This window comes from Amia ocellicauda, chromosome 3 (assembly GCF_036373705.1).
Source record: "Amia ocellicauda isolate fAmiCal2 chromosome 3, fAmiCal2.hap1, whole genome shotgun sequence".
Classification (NCBI taxonomy): domain Eukaryota; kingdom Metazoa; phylum Chordata; class Actinopteri; order Amiiformes; family Amiidae; genus Amia; species Amia ocellicauda.
In genome coordinates this window covers 47,636,702-47,658,608 of record NC_089852.1, presented here as the reverse complement: position 1 = coordinate 47,658,608, position 21,907 = coordinate 47,636,702, and the positions used below count along the sequence as shown (strand labels likewise).

At 44.3% G+C, this 21,907-nt stretch overlaps 1 protein-coding gene across 1 annotated transcript; it reads right to left on the bottom strand.

Annotated features, from left to right (window-relative positions):
- Positions 1-3,211: 3,211 nt before the first annotated feature.
- LOC136746901 (fap1 adhesin) lies at positions 3,212-13,462 on the bottom strand. The gene is made up of 17 exons (XM_066699761.1): positions 13,370-13,462; positions 12,875-12,997; positions 12,607-12,768; positions 12,385-12,474; positions 12,010-12,149; positions 11,726-11,777; positions 11,352-11,435; positions 11,177-11,246; positions 10,884-10,965; positions 10,636-10,690; positions 9,271-10,272; positions 7,761-8,870; positions 5,812-6,103; positions 4,772-5,552; positions 4,427-4,493; positions 4,059-4,206; positions 3,212-3,323 (listed from the first exon to the last, which is right to left on the bottom strand). Exons 1-14 carry the CDS (start codon positions 13,394-13,396, stop codon positions 5,134-5,136), a joined length of 3,708 nt encoding a protein of 1,235 aa, XP_066555858.1. The 5' UTR covers positions 13,397-13,462; the 3' UTR covers positions 3,212-3,323; positions 4,059-4,206; positions 4,427-4,493; positions 4,772-5,133.
- Positions 13,463-21,907: the final 8,445 nt, after the last annotated feature.

Genomic DNA, 21,907 nt, shown 5'->3' with positions numbered 1-21,907 from the left:
GCACATAACCCCACAAACAGTGTAAACACATATACATTTAAAATGGAGCCAGAGAATGTCCCTTCAATTGGACAGCTCCCCCCAAAGCTGGCCTTCAAATGGGTTTTCAAAAGAATGTTTTCTAAAATCTTGAATTGTAAAAACTGGCACCTTTCATCAATGGAGAAGTAGGTGGCCGGTGTGAGAGATGTGCTACTGTTAGAAAAGAGAGATCAGGACTACATGAAATGTAATTTTATTGTTATAATAACATTTGACTGAAACCCCTTCATGTTGTCAGAGCTAAGATTAGGCCTTTCAGTGCTGCGGTAAGGTCCCTGCAGTATGGAGCAGAAGATTGGGGTTCGAATCTCAGTGGCTGGAACCCCCAGCTCGTTACAATACTATACTGGCATATACTACTAAGTCATAGGCTCCATACAGCCCACTTGATATTATTAATATAAAATGCATTGCAGTTTCAGCTGGGTAATAATTCCTGCAGCGCTAATAAATTATTTCATAGTATTTAATAAAACCTTTCAAACCACAATTTGAACACTGGTTATTTATTTTATATAATGTATTTATTTATTCTGTTTTGCTGTGTTGTCACCAGAGCATTAGCCACTATTAATTAATTACATGCAAATACATTTTTTATATGTAAAAAAAATAAAACATTTGTGATAATAAATAGTTCAGTTCTATTAAAGGGATCAGTTGCATAAAACACTTTAAATCTTGGATAACTTAATAATTATATAGTGCAGCACATAGCATAATCCCTTTAACCCTTGCAAACCCAGCTGTGACAGGTATTACAGGATTACAATCCATCAAAAGGGGGCGCTATATAGCCATTTTGGGTTTTTATAATCACAAGGTCCAATTTTAATATTTTTATTAAAACAGGTAGAGGTATTAAACAGGCCACGAAAGTCACAAATAGTATTACAATATAAAATATTTATTTCATATACCACATTTACAACAGCTTCATGGAAAAAACAAATATGAAGTCAATAATAGAGACAATAAATTAAACATAATAATTTGATATCAAAAATGGAGTATAACACAAGGTAAATGCAAAGGCACAAAGATTTTAATAGATTATAAAAGTGTCTAAGGTTTCTATTGCAATATTACATTTTTTACAATAATATAAAGTAATAATTGAGACTTTTCAGAATTGCTGACGTGTAACAACCAGAAATGTGCAAACTTTGAGAATGTAGTGTTTAGTAAAGAATAAACTGTGCAGCGCACATTATGTATGATGTAGGAGTTTCTCAGTCCTGGCCTGGGGTAGCGGCACTATTAGGACAAAATGTTTCTGAAATAAGGAGTAAGGAGTGAGTTTTGGCATAGGTGGCAGACAATGACTCCAGGGTGTCTGGAACATGCAGATGTGTGAATATGTTTTGTAAGACCCAATGTCTGCCTACTGTACAGCTGGGGCCCTTTGAGCAGACTGGCTTCCATACTAAACAGAACTAGCGTTTACCCCTGCAGTAAAAACAGCAGCGGTGTCAAGTACAAATATTGCATTGCATTCATGATCAACATCCACAGTAAGATCATATTCATCATCCCTCTATTGCATGCATTAAGAAAATAAGGTGGGGGTACAATCGTTTCATCTCAAATTTAATTGGTCAATTGCACACCGAAGTTTACCGAAGTAACATTTTTCCATCTTGGTCGAAGAACCTATATAAATTATATCCTTTATTGACTTATCTAGAAGGAACAGCATGCAATTCTATAATTAAAGCGGTGTTTCCCTGAGAAACTTTTTCTAGAGCAGTGGTTTTCAAATTGGTCCTGGAGTACCCCCTGCCCTGCTGGTTTTTGTTCCAACTGAGGTCTAAATTGCTTAATACGTATATGCAAACTGGCCAATACTGAAGAGAAAGTAATCAGATATTGTGGAAATTAATGAGTTATATTTATGTAGAACATTTAAAAAACAATACTTCACAGTCAGCACGGATGGCAGTCATATAGGAGAAAGAATCGTCACAACAACGCCACAAGCCCCCAATCCCCCCCCCCCCCCCCACATCTTCGTCAACACCCAACCCAAATACCACCACCCACCCCCCCCCCCCCCCCCCGGTACCGAAGTGTCCCTTCGTTTGTTTTAGTGAATGACCCCCTGCAAGGCTGTGCACCGTGCACCTCACTGTTCTTGTCCTGTCTAGTGTGTCCATGATCAGAACTGGCGCCCCTGCTGGAGAGTGTTGGTGGTACAGATGGGGACTGGAACCGGAACACCTCTGGAGAGTGTTGATTGTGCAGGGGAGTGCAGGACTTGGCCATACTATATTGTATTACGTACCTACTAGCTTGGTTCACAACTTCACATGCATACTGTATTGATTTGTGTGTGTACTGTATTGGATTGTGTATGCACTATATTGGTTGTTCATGTGACTCGGGCAGGACTAGAGGGACAATGGGAAATCAAGGTGAAAGCAGAGAGTTTTCTCCTCAAGCAACACATTACTGAATGACTTAACCATGTCATCTGAGCAAGACATTACAGATTACTTTTATGTCAATGGCATCGTGACACTTATGGGACGCCGTTTGTGTCATACATCATTTTGTGCATGAAAGAACACATTTCGTCCCACGGAATTACAATGTTGTGCACAAAATTCACATTTCGTCCCACAAAATGCTGATTTTGTCCACAAATGCACGTCGTCCCACAAAATGGCTTGTGCACACAATTCACATATTGTTCCACGAAATGACAATGTAATACTTATTTTGTGCTTAGCAATTTTTTGGACAAAAAGTAAAATGTACTATGCCTTCCATGGGTGGAATGAACACCCGAATATGCATTATGTCCATTCAATTATGTAAGGAAAAATAAATTTTGTGTACAAAGTTGTGTATAAGTTGCATTTCATTTTCTGAACAAAATGTAAACCCTCGTTCAGACATGAAATGTGTACTGTGTGCACAAAAGCGCTTTCGTGCACAAAATAATGTATGGCAAACGGCATCCCATAAGTGTCACGATGTCATGGACACGAAAGTAATCTGTAATGTCTTGCTCAGATTACATGGTTAAGTCATTCAGTAATGTGTTGCTTTAGGACAAAACTCACACTGCTGCGTCCGTCTTGATTTCCCATTGTCCCTCTAGTCCTGCCCTGAGTTACATGAACAACCAATACAGTACACACACAATCCAATACAGTATGCATGTGAACTTCCAAAGCAATATAGTATGCACGCAATTCAATGTATCATGGCCTGTTTGGACCCATAGGAGAGCGTTGATTGTACAGGGGAGTGCAGGATTTGACTTTCACACAAAGCTGTAAACAAAAAACAAAATCACAAAACATCTGACATAATAAAGCCTGAGCAGTGGATTCTGGACAATGCAGTTCCCTGGCACGGCAGACATTTTTTTCAAAGGTCTCAGTCTCTTTTCCTCACTTGCTATTTTGAGAAGGTGAATTCACTCTTACACAATTGTGAGTATTCTGGTAAACTCAGCCTACAATGCCAAAATAACAAACTTTGGTAATTTATCCAAACTCACTACACAACACTAGGGCTATCTGCGACTGTGCAAACACATACAAACCATTATAATAACACATTGCATTATGATAGGCTATTGCTGAGGAGTGACGCTCATGAAGGACCGTTAATTCACATCTCAATTAGTTTGACAGAAAAAGTTTTACTTAAATAAGTTTGAGATATTTCTCAATATGTTGAATAATAAGAAGCCCCACAGTTTAACTGTCTGCACCTCTTTTTTTGATACACCAGTGTCTTCAAAGACTTTGTTTGTGTTATTTAGCACAGCTTTACATTTTAAAAACCCGTATTGATGATAAATCATGTTTCTGCAGTGATGCGGTATACTGTGTACCATCACACAGCCCTGCTTTCTATCCACAACACTCCCCAGTCCTATAAATAATGAACCCGGTATCGTGCTGTTGTCTCGGGATGCAGCACTGCTCGGTTTTTGATGTTAGCACCCCCTTTACTCCCACGGTTGCAGTTCCTCGTTTTGTGCCCCTCGGCGTCCGTACCTCTGTGCTCAGATGCTCTTCGGCCTGGGAGGCTCAGGCGTCACCCTCACAATGTGCAGCTGTGACAGAGATTTCGAGATCCGGCAGCAAAAGAGACGAATGCGCTCCTTAGTTGAGGGTTTGTGCTTTCCTGGCACCTCCGTAGTTCCTGAAACACAGAGGGCACACTGTTGTTTCTGTCCCCCTTTCTGTCCCCCTCCCCCCAATGCTTCTGGATTTGGTTCAACGCTCAAGTGTTGCAGGAAACTGAAGACTGAAAATGTCGCCACCTCTGAGGTACATTTTCAAGTGGCCCACAAGAACCAATATAACCCACTGGAGAGAAACAGCACACTTCCCACCAAGAGACTCATCTCTTCAGAACGTACCTGCTGTAAGATCCTCAGGCTCTTCCTGTCCGGCCTGGCCTGCGGCTCCTGGCTGTGTGGGCAGCTCCTGTGTGCAGACAGGGCAGAGTCAGTACAGACAACAGGGGGAGGAGTTGAAGCACAAACTAATATATAGATGTAATAACAGCATAAAGAAATCAGTTATGCTGTTTTCAAATGCTATATAAAAGCTGACATAAGAACCAATCAAACTGAACTCATCCACTAAAAGTAATTCACACTTGTGAAGCAGAGTAATAGAAGAATAATCTGTCCTTTGTGTAGTGTGCACATTGTGTATTTGTTTATGCAGCTTCGGGGCTGGCCTGCTCACACTGTACGTACCACAGTAGGCGACACAGCCAGGCTGGTGGGCAGCTGCTACTCATCGTCTTCGGTGTCGCTGGGCTCCTCGGCGGGCATGACGGAGGGGGATTGCGGTGGCAGGCTGGAGCTGGGCCTCTCCAGCTCCACTGGCACAGATACCCTGCGGAGCGTCGTCTCAGAGCTGGACTGCAGCTCCCTGGCCACCGGGCTGGTCACCCTCTGGGAGCTCTGGGAGCGGCCCGAGCCCAGGAAGGCCACGTTCAGCTGCTCCACAACGGTGCTGGTGATGTCCACTCTCAGGTCTTCACTCCCGCAGCTCAGCGCCCTCCTCAGGGCGTCCGGGGAGCCACTGTGCTGCACCAGTTGCTGGTGGGCCGAGCTCACAGCTGCCCTGACTCTGGCGGAGTGAGAGCGGAGGCCCTCCCGCCTGTGCCCTGCTGCTCCAGTGCTATGCTCAGCTCCCAGTTCTCTGACAAGTTCTGCAGCACAGACTGCACAAGATCCTCCGCCATCCTACTGACAGCGCTGCGCTCGGTACTGAGCCTGTGGAGCAGCTCAGTAATCATATCCTCCACCAGAGAAGATGCCACGGACGACACCCCGGAGGAGGACGATGAACACGAGGCAGAGGACAAGGCAGAGGAGGCTGAGGGATGCTGAGGCTGGTGCCTGACTTCCGTGTTTATGTTATCGGGAGGCAGGGAGGCCCTCCCTGCTGCAGCACTGGACAGAGTTGCCTGGATCCCGTCAGCCTGAGGCTCAGGCATCTGCTTCGGCCACGGAGTGTCAATTTTTTTAGCTGCATGGGAAGAATTGTTAACAATATTCACTGTGCTGCTCAAGTGAGTGCTTTCATTTTAAACAATAACGAAAACAATGGTCTATAAATACAGTGTCTCTCTACAGAGAGACACTGTAAAGACACACTGACGCTCCATTCAGACACTCAGCTGTGAAGCGTGTGCGCTGTGCCCAGGCAGGCCGTGAGCCCAGCGACGCTGACTCAGTACTCAGTGTGTGAAGCAGCCCTGTGCAGGCAGATTCACAGTTATTCTCACCTGGAATGTCCACAGAGCAGTCACTCAGCACTGCCTCTAGCCTGCCCTCCTGGGCGCAGGAGGACTCTGCACTGCGGGACGAAGTATGGCTGTCCACTGAGCTGGAGCTGCTCAGGCGATTTAACTCATTACAGCTGCCGCTGCTGAAGGAGTCCGTGTAGGTGAGTGACTCGCGTTCCCCCTCCGACTCCTGCTCCCTGTCCAGCATGGTGGACAAAACTGCAGTGTTGACTTCCGGTACCACACTCTCCACTACGCTCTCAGCGATGGTGTCCAGTTCCTCCACAGTGATCTGAGACAAAGGAAGAAGAGACTGGGGATGTGACGGAGCTGACAGACATCCGCATCTGTCGAATGCGGATTGTAAAGCATTAAATCCATTGAATGCGAATGTGAATGCGGACATAGTGTATTTAGTTTTAGGGGCATTTTGTATTTGCAAGTATTACTGTAAATCAGTTTGCTACAGTTTATATAAAAAAATGAAACATCTAACATTTTATTTAAATGCTGTAAATGTGAAATAGAGCTGAAAAAACATCAGCTAATAGTCCTAAAATTGAATGTAATGGAGTACTTTTAGTCTTCAGACATTTTGAATGAATTGTTCTAATGCAAAAGTTACAATTCATCATGGTTTCTTTAGTTCTTAACGTTTATCTAATACTACTATTACTAGTCACTTTACTATTTACACATGGTTTAGGCTAGTAGTTGTACATTATATTTCAAGCACAAGCAGCTCTGAGCATCACAGGGGGGAGTTGACATGCATTTTAACTCTTGAAGTGATGATGCACAGGCACGTTTGGCATCAGTTATATGGTCAAGAAAAAATGCACAGAGAAGGACAGGGTCAAGCCCAAATACTGTAGTAAATGATGTAAAAATTAGGAAAAAACTAAAAAAGCACACCCATTCCAAATATAAACAGTATTAATCTTATACATAATTAAATGACAGCATCATAGAAGTGCAAAATTAGATTTAAAGGTAAGGTAAGTTGCCGATGGACGTTTCATTGTTAGCAATGTTGTACTTTATGTTAATCATAATTCGCAAAGCTTGTTTTTCTATTATCATTATACTTTCGATCTTGTGGGTCTGCTGTGCACCGTTAGATACTTTACATCGTGTTGTAATCCTACGTTTAAAACACGACTACAAAGTATTAAAGCCGCAAGGCACAGCTACCGGTTTAATTTGAACACGTTGTCACATTGACAGCCATGGATTCCATGATGGAAGTGTTTAAATGTTATTCTCGCCCGTGTAAACCAGCCTTTATGGCATGTTCCTGCAAAACCCGCCCGAGAGCTGCAGTAGAGCTAATGTATGAGTGAGTGAGTGTGTGAGTGAGGTTAAAGCACACACGTGAACTCCGCCATAGATTCCACCAACACTGACAATACATTCACTTTGTAGGGTGGTACAGAAAGATACACTTCAGCCTATCTTGCAAGGGCAGGTAGTCGATACTGGTTCATTTTCCACAACAATTGGCTTTTCTTTCATTGAATTATAGTTTCACCAAAATATGTAGTCACCTCCAGTGGTGTAGTTGTAGAATAAAATGGAGCGGGTGCTGCCTTAACGGATCTTAAAGTGCCGGAGCGGCGCTCCAACAGCATTACAGCCCTATCTGTAACAATCACATCATCCTGTCTCTCTGTAAAATAACATCTGGACCGGACTGAGTGAATGAGCAGGGTTACTTCATGCATGTGCGTGTTGCAATGGTAGACAAAAATATTTTGCTACCAATTTGAATTCGATGGAGTTCGGATTTGTTAAACATGTGCGAAGTTCGACATCTGCGAATGTGAATACTTGTGTGTAGCTCCTTGCTAATTTGTGTCATCTGCATTCATCTTACATCAAATTAAAGAAAAATGTGTGGTCTTTCGTATTATGAAGGGTTAATCGGCTCAGTGAATAAAAAAACGAACCTGCTGCACTGTGAGTCCGGCCGCCCCCTCACTCTCCCCCACAGCGTCTCTCTCGCTCTGGAATCCCTGCACAATCTGGCCAATGAGGGTATCCTCCCCAGCGCTGACCTCACCGGCCTGGGCACTCCTGAACTGTGCTGTCCTTTGGGCAGGGCTCACGCTGCCGGTGCTGGGTTGGGCTGAGGTCGGGCCCTGAGATGCTGTCAGCTCCATGGACTCGGCAGACCCGGACCGCTCATACAGCGAAAGTGGACGATGCTCTTCTTCCGAAGAGTCTTGGCTGATCAGCCCCTGGTGCTTCACTCTGACGGCCTCCAGCAACTGGGGAGTTTCCTGCCCCGCCCCCGAGGCCTGGTCAGAGTCTGCAGCCTCAGAGAGTGTCTTCATGATGCCCTCCACAGTGTCCTCAGCGCCGGAGAGAATTGCCTCTGAGGACGCCTTGTGGCAGGCGGGGGTCTGGGCCTCAGCCTCTCCCTCCTCCGAGGTGATGTCCAGGGCAGTGGCAGGACGGCTGCTCATGTCCAGCTCCCCCTCCTGCTGGATGATGCAGACAATGTCCATAGCACAGTCACTCAGCACTGCCACTGGCCTGCCCTCCTGGGTGCAGGGGGACTCTGCACTGTTGGACGAAGCCTGGCTGCCCACAGACACGCCCTGCAGGTCTGGGAGGGCCCCCCCTGACTCCTGCTCCCCATCCAGGGAGCCGCTGCTGCTGGCGCTGCTGTGAGGGGTCAGGCCGCCGTTGCTGAAAGAGTCCGTGTAAGTGAGTGACTCGCATTCCCCCTCCGACTTCTGCTCCCTGTCCAGGCAGTCACTGCTGCTGGCGCTGCTGTGAGGGGTCAGGCCGCCGTTGCTGAAGGAGTCCGTGTAGGTGAGTGACTCGCATTCCCCCTCCGACTTCTGCTCCCTGTCCAGGGAGTCGCTGCAGCTGGCGCTGCTGTGAGAGGTCAGGCCGCCGCTACTGAAGGAGTCCGTGTAGGTGAGTGACTCGCATTCCCCCTCCGACTTCTGCTCCCTGTCCAGCATGGCGGGCAAAACAGCAGTGTTGACTTCCGGCACCACACTCTCCACTACGCTCTCAGCGATGGTGTCCAGCTCCTCCACAGTGACCTGAGACAAAGGAAGAAGATACAGTGGGCAGCAGGGAGATGGGACAGTGGTCTGGAGGGGTTTCAATCACTGCATCATCAATACAGAGCCATTGCTGCACTGTGCTCAATCAGCCACACCTGCTCATCTACAGCAGGGCCCAGACCCCATCAGCGCTGTGGCTGTCAGCTCTGCCAGCCGAGGAGATCCTGGGGTCGACAGTGAGACGACATTAATCTACACTATATTAATAACCCTTTACACTCTGCCCTATTTTTCATGTTATTTTCCTTTTTATTTATTTGTGTGTAGCTCCTTGATAGTTTGTGTCATCTACATTAATCTTATATCAAATGAAAGAAAAATGTGTGGCCTTTCATATTATGAAGAGTCAATCAGCTCATCGAATAAAAAAACGAACCTGCTGCACTGTGAGTCCAGCAGCCCCCTCACTCTCCCCCACAGCGTCTCTCTCGCTCTGGAATCCCTGCACAATCTGGCCAATGAGGGTATCCTCCCCAGCGCTGACCTCACCGGCCTGGGCACTCCTGAACTGTGCTGTCCTTTGGGCAGGGCTCACGCTGCCGGTGCTGGGTGGGGCTGAGGTTGGGCCCTGAGATGCTTTCAGCTCCATGGACTCGGCAGACCCGGACCGCTCATACAGCGAAAGTGGACGATGCTCTTCTTCAGAAGAGTCTTGGCTGATCAGCCCCTGGTGCTTCACTCTGACGGCCTCCAGCAACTGGGGAGTTTCCTGCCCCGCCCCCGAGGCCTGATCAGAGTCTGCAGCCTCAGAGAGTGTCTTCATGATGCCCTCCACAGTGTCCTCAGCGCCGGAGAGAATTGCCTCTGAGGACGCCTTGTGGCAGGCGGGGGTCTGGGCCTCAGCCTCTCCCTCCTCCGAGGTGATGTCCAGGGCAGTGGCAGGACGGCTGCTCATGTCCAGCTCCCCCTCCTGCTGGATGATGCAGACAATGTCCATAGCACAGTCACTCAGCACTGCCACTGGCCTGCCCTCCTGGGTGCAGGGGGACTCTGCACTGTTGGACGAAGCCTGGCTGCCCACAGACACGCCCTGCTGCTCTGGGAGAGCCCCCCCTGACTCCTGCTCCCCATCCAGGGAGCCGCTGCTGCTGGCGCTGCTGTGAGGGGTCAGGCCGCCGTTGCTGAAGGAGTCCGTGTAGGTGAGTGACTCGCATTCCCCCTCCGACTTCTGCTCCCTGTCCAGGGAGTCGCTGCAGCTGGCGCTGCTGTGAGGGGTCAGGCCGCCGCTACTGAAGGAGTCCGTGTAAGTGAGTGACTCGCATTCCCCCTCCGACTCCTGCTCCCTGTCCAGCATGGCGGGCAAAACAGCAGTGTTGACTTCCGGCACCACATTCTCCACTACGCTCTCAGCGATGGTGTCCAGCTCCTCCACAGTGACCTGAGACAAAGGAAGAAGACAGTGAGCAGCAGGAAACTGGACAACGGGCTGGAGGGGTTTCAATCACTGGTTTCAATCATAAATACAGAGCCATCGCTGCACTGTCCTCAATCGGCCACACCTGCTCATCTACAGCAGGGCCCAGACCCCATCAGCGCTGTGGCTGTCAGCTCTGCCAGCCGAGGAGATCCTGGGGTCGACAGTGAGACGACATTAATCTACACTATATTAATAACCCTTTACACTCCACCCTATTTTTCCTGTTATTTCCCCTGCAGAGATCACTGAGCAACAGGCTGTTTTGTGGGATAGCAGCACCTGACAGAAATTCATGTTTCTATATAAACAGGTCCATGTACTCACTCTCTGTTTCATTTGCTGTTGCTCCACCGCATAGACTCTGTGAACCGCACTGACTCTGTGAAAAGAGAGAGATGATGCTGACATTAGTGACCATAAACACACACAGACAGCACAGGAAAACATCATGTGTGAACGCCACATGCAACTCGCCCACGCAACACAAATACACACACACACACACACACATACACACACACACACAGGACTCCAGGCCCTGGCTGTGTGCAGTTAGATGCAGCAGGACTCACAGGTCAGACAGCTGTGCCTGTGGGGTCGGCTGGTGCTCGGAGTTGGCAATCTGCATGTCTTTCTCAGCAGCTGGGGAAACCTCTGTGGCGAAAGAGAGGAGAAACACAGGGGCTTCAGATTGTGGACTGTGGTGAGAAGAGTCAGAGAGAAGGCGTCTGACACTGCTCAGACCCCTGGCTACTACTCTGTCTGTGCTACATTAGGAGTCTCAGCAATGCAGTCTAGTCTGACAGGGTTCAAGAGATTATTCCAGTGAGTGTGGGGGAGTCACAGTCCTGTCTGTGGGCCTTACTTCTGTTCCTGGCAATCCTGCGAGGGGCCTCACGCAGTTTCTTCAGCATGCCTGGCTTCACTGAGGTTTTCTGCAGGAGACAAAGAGAACCATGTTCAAGGCAGGAAGGGGCCGTGTGAGGGGGACACTTGCCCGGCTGTATTCACAGATGACAGCAGGAGGAGAGTCTCAGTACCTTCCATCGCCGCTCCAGCCTCAGCTCCCTGCGGACCTCCACCTCCAGCTCCTGCAGCATCTGACGCTCCTTCATCTTGTCGGCCTGGTAAGAGGGCACAGGGCACAGCGTGTCAACACAGCTCAAAGCATCTGCACAGGGCCGTGCCCGTGACAGTGCAAAGACACCAGCATGGCCGCTGGCATCCTGTCATCAGGCAGTTCTCAGTCACTTGTGCTTACTTTCTAACAGTAATGGACATCAGATGTTTGTTTATGTATTTACGAAGCAAACTGTTAAGCAGGAAAGTATATAATAATACATCAGTGCATTTCGGGTGTGCTCTGTGGCTGTGAGTGTGGGGTTGTGGGGCGGCTGTGTCCTCTCTCTCTTACCTGCTCAGCGCTGCTCAGAGGTCGGTCTGCCCGGGGCCGGCCCTGCTGGCACCTACACGCAGAACACACAGCGGGTCACCACACCTGTCTAGTCTTTATCCAAGATGACTTACATTCCCAAACTCATCAATATCTTAATTTACACAATATTACAATGGCCAACATCACACTAACATCTCATTCATATATATGTTGCCACTGAACTTAAGCCCCCTGACTCTCCGTCCAGCTCTCTGTCCATCCACTCTGTAGTCAGGGTCACTGCTGTGTCTGCCCCCTCTTACCTGAGTCTGCGAGCCTCGCCCTGCTGCCAGAATGTGCTCCAGCCATGTTCCAGCAGCCACTCCTTCATGTCTGTGACCGCCACGTCCTCTGGGATGATCTTCTGCTCCTGCAAGATCAGGAACTGTTTCACATGCTCCTTCTGCAAGACACAACCAACACAGTTTGGGTCACATCCCTACAGCACCTCCTGACAGCCCGAGCCAACCCACATCACCAACCGTCACACAGGAGAGACGGACACACTCCTAATACGTCACAAACCCAACTGCAACTTCCACAGGGACTAATACAACCGGAGCTGTGTGTGAGTGTGTTACTGTGCAGCGTGTTGTGTGTAGAGCTCTTTCTGCCTACAGGGGTCAGCTGTACTGTACCTGTTGCTGCTTGTAGCTCCTCTCCCAGTCCATCTTGATTTTCTTCAGGTAATCAGTGTACTCATTAAACTCCTTCAAGGAGCACACGACCTGGAATTAAAAACACAAACAAACCATCAGGAGTAATAGCTGACAGTGTGCAGTCAGTGTGGATCATGAAGATCTAGAGGCAATACTCTAACAGACAGAAATGCTGATAAAGTGTACATGTGCTGCTCTTACTTTTTTCTCCTTGGTGAGGAGGCCATGCTTGGTCATACTCCTGAGCCGGGCCTTGTTCTTGTAGAACCCCTTGAGGTGAGGGTCCTGCAGAGAATTGTACTCATTGTCCAACAGGCGGCAGTGTGGGTCCAAAAGGTCAAACTCTGGCCTCTCCTGATGCCGCTGCAGCAACAAAAGCACATTAACACACTCACAAACAGTTCACCACAACAGCACAGTAACGCTGTGTTCATAGAAATCCACACTGCAGTGTCAGTCTGCTGCTTACCCTCTGGCTCAGCCCGGTGATGTAGTAAGTGCCACGGACGCCTTCTGGCACAAATAACTTGACCCCCAGTGGGGAGTCAAAATTAGAGTGCCCTCCCAGGTTTTTAGGCTGGGAAACAGCATTCTGGAAAGTAAATTGACAAACACATGACATATAAATACACACACTAAGCAAATGAATAATACACACACAAATACAAATACATATTTTGTAAGTCGCCCTGGATGAGGGCATCTGCTATTAAATAAATAAATAAATAAATAAATAAATAATACATACAAACACACAGCTCAAACAACAGCACAGTAACACACTCACACACAGCTCAATACAACAGCAGTCAGTCACACATAGCTCACTACAATAGCAAAGAAACACACACACACACATAGTTCAATACATCACAGTAACACACTGACACACATAAATAAACTCACAGACACACTCAGTGTACTCACATTACAAAATCAATAAATGTATTAAGAAAAAACTCACTCGTTTTTTTGGTTTCCTTGATGACATTGTCTGATCTGAACATTGTGAAATACGGAGGTCTTTCTTCACTCAGAGTTAAAGCAGACAGCGTCACAGTCATCAGCTGCCCTGACAGTACGGTTACGTGTAAGATCATTGTGACGTAACCATGTGAACTCAGAAAACGAGACGGGGGCGTGGTTAACCTATACGTCATATGATGGGAGGGGATATGCAAAATGACGGCGTGGTCTCAGACATCACGTGGGCGTGGTTAACGTCACGCGTCCCCTCCCAGAATCGCACACCGCCGCGCGCCACGCCTAAATGTTAACTAATTTAATTACAAATCCCTTTAATGTCAATATGTTTGTCCACTTAAGACTTGCTCTCGGTTGTAAAGACGTCGGTGATTATTATTGGTATCTTACTACACATTTTTTAAATACATTCATAATAACAATTAATACGGTTTTAATTAGGTACTGAAATCCTCGAATGCTTTCTATATATGTTTCTATAAGGATCTGCTTAATGAGACATTAGTAGTTAACATTAAAAGTTCAGATTGCTATCTCATAATAAGGACATCCTCTCCTAAATATGTCTTAGTATATCATAATTACAACAGCATTATTGCCATAGTGTGAAACAAAAAGCCTGAAAGGCATAAGAAATATTAAGTAGTAATTATAAGATATTAAGTCACTATTATGAGACACCAAGTCATAGTACCTTCAATAATACCTAGACACTAAGTGTTTATTATAAGGAACTAAGTCAGAATCATGAGATACTGTTTAATAACTTTAAGCTTCTAGGTGCTTATTATTAAATATTACCATAGATCATAACTGTGAGACTAAATCTTAATTATGGCATGATGTCATAATAGTAGCATAGCCAGTTGATGTTATAACATATTAAGAAAATATATGTAATTATTTGTATTATGATTATGTAATTTAGCAGACTCCTTTGTTCCAGGCAACTGCTTTATTTAATATTCTCGCATGTAAGAATGTATGAAATGTTTTAATTTATATTGAGAAGCCAAGTTGTAATTATGATATGAGATTTTAGTTATGAGATTCATAATAAACTTACCAGTGCAGAGTAATCCAAATCCCTGCAGTGCACTACTTTTGATCTTACATTACCATCATCATCAGTCTGTATCAATCCACTTCTAGATGAAGGCTTCCGCAGGCTGTTTCAACATTCAGCAACGTTATATATACAAATACATGGGTGTCCTAATTTCCAGGACTGAAAATATTTGGTATAACTTTCACAATACTGTCAATACCTACTGTATTTTTTAATAATGCTCTTAAGTAAAGAACATACATTTATTTTCCTGTAAAACAGAACTGGAACACTACAAACACTCATTTGTCAATTGCTAACACTGCTCTTAGGTGCTGGTCTTTTCAACCAATGTCCAATGAAAAAGCCTGCCCTGGTGTGGTCTTTTGTGCGATTTAACATAAGGTGCTTTCTTTCCAGAAGATCCAGAAGGGGTGGTGGACTTTTTGGCTATATTCAAAGAATTTACTCGGATGCTACGGTTTCCTATTTTAGCACCCTCTACTTCACTAGTAGTAGGCCTATGCTTCTGAGGTGTTGTTTTAGATTTTGGTGTTTTGGTCGTGGATGCTTTAAAGGTGACCTCTCAACTTATTTTTCTGCTACTGCTTATTGCCATGCTCACTGTTTTTTGCTTTTAAAATAAAATTGAAATAGCATCCCTTTGAGACCAGTATTGAGGCTTTGCAGTCATGTGACCAAGAGAGTAATTTCTGTTATTTAGATGGGATAGGCAGGAATTTGTGAATTGATGGGAGGGCGCAATGGGGTGGAAGTGGAATAAGTTAATCACAGCGGGGGGTACATTTTGAAAATTGGAGACCACAAAATTCACAATTCTGAGTAATTTCAAAGTCCAAAAACTTAGTCGAAATCTCCATGGCATCAGGCAGATTTTGATTCACCAAACATATCTTTGCTTTTTTGTAAGGTGTTACTGTGTGAGGATATTAAGCCTATTGCAGCCACACTTAAGTAATACTTATTTTCAAACCAATAAAACAAGATTTGCACACTAAGAAAAAACTCAAAAGGTCTCTCCTGATTCACTAGTAAAAATATATATTTAATAATTATTTGACAATATTCATAGTTATTGTATTTAACAGTCCCCAGGCAGAATAACACAATTGGTTTCAATCATAACAATTAACTTATAGGTGTTTTGTTACGTTATTTATGCATTTCCAAAACAAGCAGAAATGGTTGGGGAGAAATGCTGAACAATTCTGAAAATAATTCAACAAGAAATTTAAAAAAGAAATCACAAATGTACAGAGAGTGAAAAATAATAAACACTGGATTTGAATACTACAAAAAATGCATACTGATAGGCTATAATGGACATTATCAATATTTGACTTTTAAATAGGACATTATCACTAATTAACACTAGCACCACCATAGATGGTTTTTGAGCAACTTTTGCAATTCAAATGTAAATATCACTGCAGATCCGAATTTCCCATATGACCCTTTCATGTGATAGTATTTGAATTAGTTATGAAAACTCGTCAAAAGTAATACATTATTAATACTATCCTCAGCAGTGGGACCAGCAGCTTATGTGGTAAGTGGGTGGTGTTAGTTTTGGCTCTACAATTCAGTTTCTATATAAGACTGAGAAGATACCCTTCAATGTTCAGAAAGCACCCACTGGCACACAGAATATAGGCACTGCCAGGTTGCTAAATGCAATAGGCCGACCTATTAATGTCTGTGAAAAGGCAGTCTGTGGAAATGCACTGTAGTGTTGAAAAGCACATTTTCTGCATATTCAGCCATAGACAGACGGAGCCATTTCAAACCGATTTCATGTAAGGGTGTGAAGATGTAGGCCTACTATTTTAGTTTTATGCTATTTTAATAACTGGTTATTTGTTTCATAACTGTATATTTGCTAAGATATGTGCATACCAATTTATACACCAGTTTACACAGTCTATTGTATAAACTATTTTTTCATGTTTTGCAAACTAATTTGCAATGTAAATATTGTGCGTGACATTCATAATTACAAATATTAACTTTAATCCGACGGTTTTGTTAATAATTTGTGTATCAAATCTGTTTTAGGAGCCACACATTTTGTGTGTGAGGTGGTATGTACTGTATGTAGCCTATACAGTCCGAAATCTCAGTGGTTCTACTGTTAATATAGTAACATCTCACTGATTTAATGTCATGCGAATGAATGTCTCTCATGCACTGATCAGAATCAAATGCCAACAAAAATCAAACAATGTAACAAAGGAAAATAATCTGGGTTTATCTGGGATACAAGACTGAACATCTGTACTAGTCTATTATACATATTATTTTTATCATAATCACTGCTTGAAGTTAAAGTAGTGATGGTATTAATTAACCATGCCCCCTGCTTTTTGTTGTTGAAATGTGCATTTGACTCAGTCAACACTAGTATACTTTTTGTTCTCAAGGCTTCAGGAGTGAATGATACATTCCCTTTCCACAGAGGCTAACTCACAACATTGACAAAACGTTGTAGTAATGTAATGTATGTGTTAGCTGGGAAGTGTTGGTAACACAAATGAAAACGCAAAACATAACTGCTGCCCACGTAGCAATTCAAGCCCTGACAAAAATCTCACCCATATTGCTGCCCCAAGATACGTGAGGGTAAATTAAGGGAACAGGATCTGACTTGGCCATCATGCTCATGAAGGCCCACGACTCTTCCAGTTTTCCACATCTGCCTTGGTTTGTCCTTGCTGATGAGAGCCACATCACCCACGTTCAGCATGGTAGATTTTCTACTGTACGCTGACTTTAGATCCAGCAAATACTCCTTCCTCCAGTGGATCCAGAAGCTGTTCACGTCTTTGTATTTCCACCTCTGACACATCTCTTCCTTGTTGGGGTTGGGTGGTTGATTGGCTGCTGGGAGACTCTAAGATGGCAACAAGGCAAGTCGCTGCCCAACAAGGAAATGTGCAGGTGTCAATGGTTGTGGTCCGTCAACCTTATTGTGAACAAATGTCAATGGTCTGGAATTCAGAATTGTTTCTACTTCACTAAGAATTTTGCTCAGCTCTTCGAAGTTCTGTGAGGCCTTCCCCAGAATCTTCTTAAGACACGTCTTGACTAATCTGACTAGTCTCTCCCAGAATCCACCCACCACCCTGCACGCTTCACAATGCACTTCCAAGCTATGCCCTAAGCTCTGAAGATTACAATCCTTCATTGATTTTCATAGCTTTCAGATCTATATCAGCTCTCTTAAAGGTCTTCGCATTGTCAGAATTGTCTTACAGAGTCCCCATCTAGCTATAAATATTTTCAAGGCTAACAGGACATTGTCAGTTGTCTGGCTCCAAATGTATTGCACTAGCCATAGCACAGATGAATAAAGCAATGTATGCCTTTCTTGTACATACATTCACTTTTACATACAGCGGCCCAGCAAAGTGCACACCTGCAACCTCAAAGGGTGGTGCTTCTGTGACTCTGTCCTTTGGTAAGAGAGCCGTCTCCTGCTGTCCAGCTTTAACACTGAGACTTCTGCATATTATGCATTTGGAGATGATGTCCTTAGTCAGCTGTTTTTCTCTTATGACCCAGAATCTCTCTCTCAGCTGCACTATAGTGTCTCGCAGGCCAGAATGCATTACTCTTTCATGTGGGTGTTGCACTAACATTTCTGAAAATCTGTGCTTAGAGGGTAATAGCCAGGGATGTTGTTGTCTGGCACTGAAATCTGGTTTCTGCAGCCATCCTCCCATGCTCAGTAGTCCATGTTCATCCACAAATGGCTTCAAGTCTCTGATCTTGGAGACTGCCCTGCTTTCAGTAGCTTTAGCTCTCTGCTGAAACTCTGGTGTTGGGTTACCTGAACCCAATATCTTTCAGCTTCTAACAGTTCTTCTGTAGACAGCTCTCCCTATTTTTTCTCCTTTGTGCATGTGTTGTAAATTAATCTCTTCACCCATGTAGTTATAGTGGCTCCCTTTGACTTTTCCACATTTCATTGTGTTACAACATAAGAACATAAGAAAGTTTACACGTGATCTGCCTTGTCTAAACCCATGTTGACTATCTCCAAGAACATGGTTTTCATTAAGATGCTCCTCTATTTTCTGTCTAATAATTTTCTCGAACATTTTACAGGTGATGCAGGTGAGACTGATTGGTATGTAATTTCCTGGCTCAGTTTTGTCCCCTTTCTTGTGGATTGGTATGACATTTGCTGTCTTTCAGTCAGTTGGCACATCCCCTGTTCTAAGTGTGTTTTGGAATATTTTAGTTATCGGCCTATAAATAATTTCCCTCATTTCTTTAAGTACTGTTGGAAATATACCATCTGGCCCAGGTGATTTGTTTGTTTTTAATTCTGTTAGTCCCTTTAGTACCTCATCCTTATTTATCCTGATCTCTCTTAGGATTGGACTGGACTGATTGTTAACCTGTGACATGTTTTCCATTTTTTCTTTTGAAAAAAACTCTGTGAAATACTCATTTAAAACATTTGCCACATCTTGTTAGTTTTCCAAGATACTTCTATTTTTGCCTTTTATCCGTTTCTCTTCCTTCTTTATTGACATATTGCTGTTGTAGTATTGAAAAAAGCTCTTTGCATTAGTTTTAGCTCCAAGAGCTATGTTTCTTTCTATTTCCCTCTTTGCTTCCCTGATCCCTTTCTTAAGATCTCCTTGTAGCTCAACATATTCTTTGTATTTGGTTTCATCTCCATCCCTTTTGTATGCGCTATACAACATTTTCTTTCTCTTGATATTTTTTTGCATACTTCTATTAAACCATTTTGGCCAATGTTATGGTACAAATTTCTCCTGAGCCTCAAGTTGTATATTCTTAAAATATAACCATCTCTCCCAATGCAATGCCCCCCTTCTGTTTAGATGTAGACCATCCATTTTGTACAGGTCCCATCTATCCCAGAAGAAAGACCAATGCTCCATAAACCTAAAACCACATGTTAAACTTTCTAATCTCAGCCTGTCTCCCTGGCCATGCATGTGGTACTGGAGGTATTTCAGAGAAAACTACCGTGGAGGTTCTGCTCTTTAGTTTCATTCGTAACACTTTAAATGTGTCTTGCAGAACCTCTGTTCTACCTTTTCCTATGTCATTGGTTCCAATGTGGACCATGACCAGTGGATTGATAACTTTAATTTCTCCCCTGAGGAGATGGCACGAAACCTGAGTGTCATCTGTGATCATAATCTATAATCTAAACCCCCTCTGAGGGTCCAACGAGGCACCTTGTCCGCCACCATGGAAGTCTGATGAGACACAACCCACCCCAGAGGCACCTCACCATGGAGGGCCAACGGGGCATCCACACCCAAGGTCTGACGAGCCATCGCAACCCAAAGTCTGTTGATGGTCCAAGCCCCTCACCCCCGATGGCCAGCGAGAGGCCTCCTCCAGAGGGAAGAGCACAGCCAGCAGCACCGATAAGAACTTTCTGATCTCCTTGCTGCTGTAATAACTATACTGCCTGGAGGGGAGGCAACCATTAGGCCTAGGCCCTAAGCCATGGACCCCCAGAGATTCATTTTCTCCTACATGCCATCCACAGGGTTTTTTTTTGTTTTTCTCTCCTCCATGCCTAAATAGTTTATTTACTTAAATGTTCACTTACTTTATTCTAGATCATGTAAAATGTTTACAGGTCTATATTTTATTTTATTGTATTTATGCATTTTATTTTGCTGTATGTTTGTTGTATGTTTACCAGTCTGTAAAGCGCTCTGTGGCTACCCTGCACTAAGGGCACTATACAAATAAAAATTGATTGATTGATTGATTGATTGATTGATTGATTTCCCCCAGCTTTGGCCAGTAGCCCGTCTACTAGTTTAGGGAGATCTGCAACCTGAGCACCAGGCAGGCAAGATACCATGCGGGTCTCCTTATCACTAGAACACACTGTGTGATCTACGCCTCTAAGAATTGAGTCTCCTATTATAACTACCTCCCTCTTCTGGAGGGGAGTGGGCACCATGGTGCTCTGGTGCTCAACTGCCCTCCCATCACCCTCTAAGCTGTCACTGTCCAATTCAGTGTCCAGCAGTTGGAACCTGTTGGGCATTTCTAGCTCTTGGGATTTCTCTAAGGGATGTGCGCACTCTTTTCTGCCGTTATGACCTACTGTAACCCAGCAGGTCTGTACACTTTCCTGCTCTACGGTCTCAACTCTCCTATGTTTTGGTGTGCACACCATTTCTCTCATGGGCTGATTGACCAGTTCTTCCATATCACTAATACAGCACAGATCAACAAGCTGAGCTTTGATCTCTAGAACATTCTAACAACGTTCACAAATGAAATCTTCTTGGATGAGTTCATCCACGAAGGCAATCATTCTGCAAACCTGACACTGTAGTGGCCACATGCTTCTAAATTTAGTAAGTTGTTGGTGCCCTAAACACTGTCTCTTGGTTTTTATCCCCTAATTCAACTGCTTGATCTTTCTTTTTTCCTTTTTCTAAAGCTGCTTAACCCTGCTGTGGTACCATGGGGTCTCTGTGACCCCACCCCAATGGTACTATCAATGTAACTTTTTTCATGGTCCCAGAGCAGGTTTAAATACCTTTGTGTTCAGCTTCTGGCCACCAATTGACACCTCACTGACTCCACCTCCAGAATCCCAAACTAGGTCACCTTTTCTTCACTCTAGTCTAACCACACAACAGCTGGACTGAATTAACTACAATTAAGGCAAACTAGGAATAAGATTTACTTAAATTAAGGCAAATCTAAAAACAAGATTAGGAATGCTAAAACTTTCTGAAAGTAAAAACACAACAAAATAGGTTGCTCTCTCTCACCTGTCCTGTGACTGACTTGGGTAACTCCTGAACACTTCTTTTTGAACATGAAATCAGAATGGATTTTAACAGGATTTTTTGCCACTGATCAACACAAAAAATGTCCATGTCAAAGTGAAAAATTAAATCTGTAAATTGTTCTAAATTAATTATAAATACAAAAAAGTAAATACTTGAATGCACAAGTAATCACCCCTATCCCGCTTGCCAGACTTGGCTGCATATGGGGGTTCTTGGGGTGCTATGCACCTGTGTAATCTGAGGGGGTAGGAAATTGAGCCATTTCTTATTACAGGCAGGACTGCTGCCTTCTGTAGGAAGTCGTTTGACTATGGGCCTGTGTTTGGGGTGTGGCAACTCAGGCCTTCAATTGGTGGTAGTGGAACTGCAGCAGATTAATTGCAGTGGGCAGTGTTTTCACCTGGGGGAATTTTACACCTTGTCAGGTGTAGAGGATAAAAGCCCTCTCTAAGTGTTGATTAGGAGAGAAGCTGAGGGCAGAAGAAAACCCTGGGGAGCTGTTGGCTGACAGGCCTGTGAGTCACTTTGTGTTGATCTTGCATGTTATACTAGAAAGGACTACAGGGAGAAAAAAAAAAAAAAAAAAGTTTTTGTTGTTATGCTAAGGAACAGAGTTCCAACAAAACATTGTTCGTCT